The following is a 5,957-nucleotide window of genomic DNA, read 5'->3' as shown; positions in this document are numbered from 1 at the left end:
CTTCCCCAGGCCCCTGGCTGAGCCCAACCCCAGCACTGCGGGCGCCAGGCGCCTGCAAAAGCAGCGGGTTTCCAGTTGCCTGGGGCAGGAAAGTGAGGTTCCCGTTCCCGGGATCTCTTTCTACTGTTGCTCACAATCTCTTGCACAACCAGGTTCTCACAGGTGGGACTTTGGGCCTTAGACCTCAGCGACTGAGCTTCCATCCACGCCTCAAAGCGAGACTACTCTCACAGAAGTCCACACGTTTGCACAGACACGCAGAAATCTCAATTCGCACACATTCCTAGGATTTCACACACGGGAGCTGTCATCTGCTGAGCCCACGACCTGCTCCACATTCGTTTTCACTTACCCACTTGCTACTAGGCCTCATATCCCGTCTGCACACGGTGGCCTCTCTTCCCACTGTCCCTGCCTGGTAATTGTCTTACACAAGCTGGGCCTCAGTGAGCAACTTTCGAGTGACTGGATCAAAAGCGAATTAAAAAGAATTTGACACCATCTCATTTCCCCCCTTAACTGACATTTGATAGGCACATTTCCCGAAGCCCACCTAGGGAAGGAGACCAGAAAGGTTGGTGAGGATGGAGGGGGTCCTAGGGACAGGGACCTTAATGGAAAGATGAAGAAGACTCAGAGTTCAGGCTTAAAGCCTGAACTTATATCCTGGTCTCCCAAGTTCTCATCAACTCTTGGAAAGCCATCTCTTTATGGAATCCCGCCTTGGAGAATCTAGGCTGAAGGGGAGCAACACAGGGTTGCACAGATAGACCCTGCCTCAGCAGGGTGAGCGTGAAGCGCCAAGGCTGATTTCTCCGTGGATATCAGGGGTGGGGGGGGGGNGGGCTGGTTTCTTCCAGTGTGAGCTTCAGTGGAAGTATCTTTATAGGATCAAAGATTTTCATGCAGGTGGCGAGCCAGATGGAGTGAGCAGCCCAGCAGTCGCCGGCTCCTTAGCCCTACGTGCGAATCGTCGGAAGACACCGGGGAGTCCTGCCAAAGAGATGCCTTGGGGCCAAGGCGCCGCCAGGCTGCCTCGCCACCAGCTCGGCCTGCCGGCGTTTACACCGAACCAGGCGCCTGAGAGGCTAGAGGAGCAGAGGAGCAGCCACCCTCTCCACCCCCCAACCCCCAAGCCCGGAACAAACCGGTCAGTGCCCAAGAGCTGGAAGCCCCGCTCCCTTTCCCGCCCACTTCCAACTCGGCCTCTGAAGGCTCTTCTGGAAGTCGGCAGCTGGGCGAGAACTGGATCTCTGGAAACCACCTTGTTGGGCAGCAGCTCCAGGTCCAGCCTGAAGCAGGGGACCTAAAGGTGGGGCTGTAGGTGTCTGGGCCTAGCCTACTACCCTGCTGGGCCCGATGGCCTTCAGGCTCCCACGATGAGCAGTGTCCTTAGAGTTCGGGTTCAGGAATGCTGCATATCCTATTCTGAATTTCAGGCCTAAAAACAATAGCCAGTTTTGTTCTGGTCCTCAGTTTCCCAATCTGTGAAATCAAGTGTGTGTGTGTGTGTGTGTGTGTGTGTGTGTCTTGATGAGGCTCTGTCTGTTTTCACGGGATAATTCTAGAATCCCTTGGATCCATGAAGAAAGGGTGGTAGGTTCAGTACAGGGAGTGAGCAGGCCTGGCCTCAAGTTCGTAGCCCCCGCCCTCCCAGGAGGGGAACTGGGAGAGGGGAGGGACATAGGCGGGGCGGGTTTTCAGTCCCTGTGGTCAGCCTAGAATTGTGTGGCGCTTGCTGAGCATAAAACTTGGGACTGCCACCCCCTTCCCTCTTCCTGCCATTGGCTCCGGCTAGAGGTTGACATCAAAGCCGAGGCCTTATATAAGCAGGATCCTGGTGGCAAGTCCGCAGAAGGGTTAAACCCGGTCTTTGGAAGTCCGAACCCTTCTCTCTCGTTGCCTACAGAAACCTTCGAGAAGTCGGCAGGTCCTTCGTGTCATCTCCAGCCTTGCTCGCTCAGGACTCTCCAAAAGCCAGCCAGCTCGCTGCCTCTGGAGCCCACGGTGACCCCCTTCTGTGGGGCGCATGGGGCGGTGCTAATTGAGCTGACAGCACAGGCCAGGAGCCTCTCCAACATGAACCTCGTGGGCAGCTACGCACATCATCACCACCATCACCACTCACACCCGCCGCACCCCATGCTCCACGAACCCTTCCTGTTTGGCTCGGCCTCGCGTTGCCACCAGGAGCGGCCTTACTTCCAGAGCTGGCTGCTGAGCCCGGCTGATGCTGCCCCAGATTTCCCTGCCGGCGGGCCACCACCTACCACCGCAGTAGCAGCGGCTGCTTATGGTCCCGATGCCAGGCCGAGTCAGAGCCCAGGTCGACTGGAGGCTCTTGGAAGCCGCCTGCCCAAGCGAAAAGGCTCAGGACCCAAGAAGGAGAGGAGGCGCACAGAGAGCATTAACAGCGCGTTCGCGGAGCTGCGTGAGTGCATCCCCAATGTGCCCGCCGACACCAAGCTCTCCAAGATCAAGACTCTGCGCCTGGCTACCAGTTACATCGCCTACTTGATGGACGTGCTGGCCAAGGATGCACAAGCAGGTGACCCCGAGGCCTTCAAGGCTGAACTCAAAAAGACGGATGGCAGTCGAGAAAGCAAGCGGAAAAGGGAGCTGGTGAGTCCCGGGGCTTCTAAGCACCAGCCAAGGGTTCGGGCTGGGGTAAGAGCAGGCCTGCAAACACCTCCCGAGCTGTGTTGTTCTGGGTGGGATTCTGAAAGGCTAGGGAGGGTTCTGAGGTTGACACAGTCTGCCACTGTGTGCACAGTCATTGCTGAGTGAACATAGAATTTTGCTTTTTAAAAGTGATCTTTGGGCCTTACAAGATGAACTGAAAACCTTGGGCTTCCAAAGAAGGTTATAATCTATACTACAATTTGTTTAAAATCTGAAGGTGTTCTGAGTCTTCCCTGGGCCCTTCTGGAAGCCAGGTTGAGAATGAAAGTAGGAAATGACGTAAATGCTGCACTAATGTAAGACGTTCTCCCAAAACATTTTTTAAAGCAAAAACAAAAACAAACAAACAAAAAGCACGAAAACCCAATACAAGTGGGGGCTTCATACTTTCATTTGCTTAATTATGAATATCTGAATTGCTGGATTCCCATGGGTTTATTAGAAAGGATTATCTATCTCAATTAAGGTACTAATTGGAGAAACAGAAGACCAACTGGAGGGAAAAGTGGGGTGGAAAGTCAGCTCAACCCTGGGTCTAGTCTGCTCCTAGTTTGGATCTAGTCTGGGACGGGGTGATGGGCTAGACAATCTCAAGGCTTTGGATGCAACAAACAGGAAGGGCTTAGGCCTTTGAGCTTGCCTAGTCAGCCTTTTTGGGTCTTCTCCAGTTTGAGTGATCTTCCACCTAGGGGCGTTTGGCTGCCAGAGTTCCCCTCCTCGCCGCCCCCGTTTGGTAGGCTCAGGCCTAGGCACAGCAGTGTGGACTGGGGAGCTCGGTGGCTTTTATCTAACCCTGGGGGGGGGGGGTCTGTGACAAAGTAGGGCTGGCTTACCTGGAGCCACCGGAAAGACAGACTCCCAGCCTCAGCCGCCGCCTGAGGCCTGGGCTGGGGATTGGGGCGGGAGGGAGGAGCAGCTTGTGGGAGCGGTTCTAGGGCCAGTTCTGGTCCTGGAAGGGCACTACTTGTAAGTAACCCCGGCACTGGGTTCCTGTTAGAGAGCCGGGCCGACTGTGGAGGCCAGGCCAATTCTTTTCTCCCTAGGTAGTGAGGGAGGCTCCCAGCACTGGTACTAGCCAGCACCCAAATTGCATGGAAGCCAAGATCCTACGCCAGGATGATACCCTGGAGAGTTGTATACCGACTGGATCGCTGTTCCCACCCTTTCCACACCAGGTCTCTGTAATGCTGGCTCCCTCTGCCCAAGACGCCTTAAAGCTAGGTTCAGTTTACCCAGACTTGTCGAATTCTCAATAGTAAACCTCTCCAAGCTGGTCAGACCACCCCGGATCCCAGGAACTCAGAGCATAAAAGGCAGATTTATAATCCTGGTTAGGTGCCTCAACAAACAGACATCTGTCACTTAGTTAAGGACGCCCAGTTACTGCTCCCGACCCGTTCCCCAAACTCCCCCCTCCAAGCCGGGGAGACCGAACTGAATAACTTAAACCTGACTTTCTCGCCTTTTGTTTGTTTGTGTCCCTTGACAGCCTCAGCAGCACGAAAGCTTCCCTCCTGCCTCGGGGCCAGGCGAGAAGAGGATTAAAGGGCGCACCGGCTGGCCTCAGCAAGTCTGGGCGCTGGAGCTAAACCAGTGAGACCAGGCCAGCGCCGAGAACCAGGCCGAGGTTGGCCCACCTGGCTACCCGGAGAGGAGAGGGAAGGACGCGGCGGCTACGGCGGGTCTCCCGGTGCCCGCGCGCATCTCTCCCAGTCTCTGCGGAGCGCCGGCCGGTCGGCGGTTGCAACTACCCATTAGGATCGCACGTGCAATGTCATTTGAATTTGTTAATACATAAGAGAAAGAGAAATTTATATATATATATATGTTCACTTCCCGCCGAGGGCGGCTCTTGGAGGCTCGACTCAAGAAGGGACTGGAGAAGACCAAGCCCCCAAAGACACACCCTCCAACCCATCTGGGTGGAACTCAACCCCAAAGGCCAGGGTCGCGCCGCTCTCTGGCTCGCTCTCTCGTCCCCCTCTTGGCTCTGCGTCAGTACCCTATGCCTTCTTCTCGAGTTAAAATGCAATAAGAGTAATTGGTAGTTTCTAACCAGGAAGACTGACGCTGCCTGGATTGATCTCTCCTGGGCAGCGATGGTTTTCCTTCTTGTCGCTACACTTCCTACCTAGAGGGAAGGCCTGCTTCCTTGCTCAGCACCTCTGCTTTCCAAGGGAAATGTTTCCCTTCCTTTCCCTTCCCTTCCCTCCCCTCTCCTCCTCCTTTTCCCCTCTCCCATCCTCTTACCTCCTCTTCCCCTTCCTTCTTTCTCCTTCGTTTCTTTCCTTTTCTTTCTAGATAAAAGGGTTGCAATTCGTTGGCGAATTTGTAACGTATTTAAACTACCTATCATGCCTGTTGCTCTCAGGTATACATCTCCCTACCCCAACCCTCTTTCTACCTCAAATCAGTGTGACCACTCGCAGCCCCACCCTTTGCCAAAGCAGTATCTATGCTCTTGACTTAATAAAAAGTTTTCAGAGAATCTCGCAGGCTCGTGTGGTACTACTGCGGCCCCCGTAGCCTCTCCCTTTCCCCTTCTTTGATAAATACCAAACGAAACTGCGAGAAAGAGGGAGGCAAAGAATTGAAGTGTGGAGAATAGAGTCAAATCTTTAGAAGAGAGTAGCAAGTGGGAGTCACTCGTGGAAATGTGAGGTAAGACGTCAGAGAAAGGAAACAAACACAGACTTACTTGATTGGGAATTCCTAGGTCAGCTTGCACACTGGTGTGAGGATTGAGCTTTAGTGGAGGTACAGCGGTGCTACCACACAAAGGAGCCCCGCCTCTGTGCTGGGGAATGCCGAGCTCCTGTGAGAGCCACTCCTATAGAGCCTGGGACCTCTACTTGTCCTTTTAGCCCGACTTCAAGCCCCGCAAGCAATAAAGACTCGCTCCTATGTAACTGCTAGTATTTTATACATAAATAACCTCATGTTAATGGTTACATTGAGGTTTCTCTTGCGATAGAACATTTAAATACTTATGAGACCATGTGTGGTGTAGGATGACCGCGCGTGCGGCCAGAGTCGGCCTCCGTGGCCCCACATGCGCGTTCACAGCTGGAGCATTTGCTTGGGGGGTGCGGGTGAGTATGGAGCTAAACCGGGATGCGCTAAGACAGGCATCTCCGCGGTGGTGAATAACGGTCGCGTGCCAGCAATCGGTTTCCTGCGTGTGGAAGCCGCCGAGTGCCTGCTATCTGGCAACTGCTCCCAGGTCCACGGGCGCCGCGGGCCCGAACTCGGCGTTGAGTGCGCGTGCTCAGATC

The 5,957-nt window shown here is 54.4% G+C and overlaps 1 protein-coding gene across 2 annotated transcripts; it reads left to right on the top strand.

Moving 5' to 3' along the window:
- Window positions 1-1,057: 1,057 nt before the first annotated feature.
- Window positions 1,058-5,176, top strand: Hand1 (heart and neural crest derivatives expressed 1). 2 transcript variants are annotated; one of them, XM_021213824.1, is made up of 3 exons: window positions 1,058-1,150; window positions 1,910-2,622; window positions 4,172-5,176. In XM_021213824.1, the coding sequence occupies exons 2-3, from the start codon at window positions 2,080-2,082 to the stop codon at window positions 4,277-4,279; spliced, it is 651 nt and encodes a 216-aa protein (XP_021069483.1). In that variant the 5' UTR covers window positions 1,058-1,150; window positions 1,910-2,079; the 3' UTR covers window positions 4,280-5,176. The 2 variants fall into 2 exon arrangements, with proteins under 2 accessions (XP_021069483.1, XP_021069482.1); XM_021213823.1 differs by lacking the exon at window positions 1,058-1,150 and having other exon boundaries at window positions 1,726-2,622; window positions 4,172-5,170.
- The last annotated feature ends 781 nt before the right edge of the window (window positions 5,177-5,957 follow it).

Source organism: Mus pahari, chromosome 14 (assembly GCF_900095145.1).
Source record: "Mus pahari chromosome 14, PAHARI_EIJ_v1.1, whole genome shotgun sequence".
Classification (NCBI taxonomy): Eukaryota; Metazoa; Chordata; class Mammalia; order Rodentia; family Muridae; genus Mus; species Mus pahari.
This window is presented reverse-complemented; position numbering and strand designations above follow the sequence as displayed.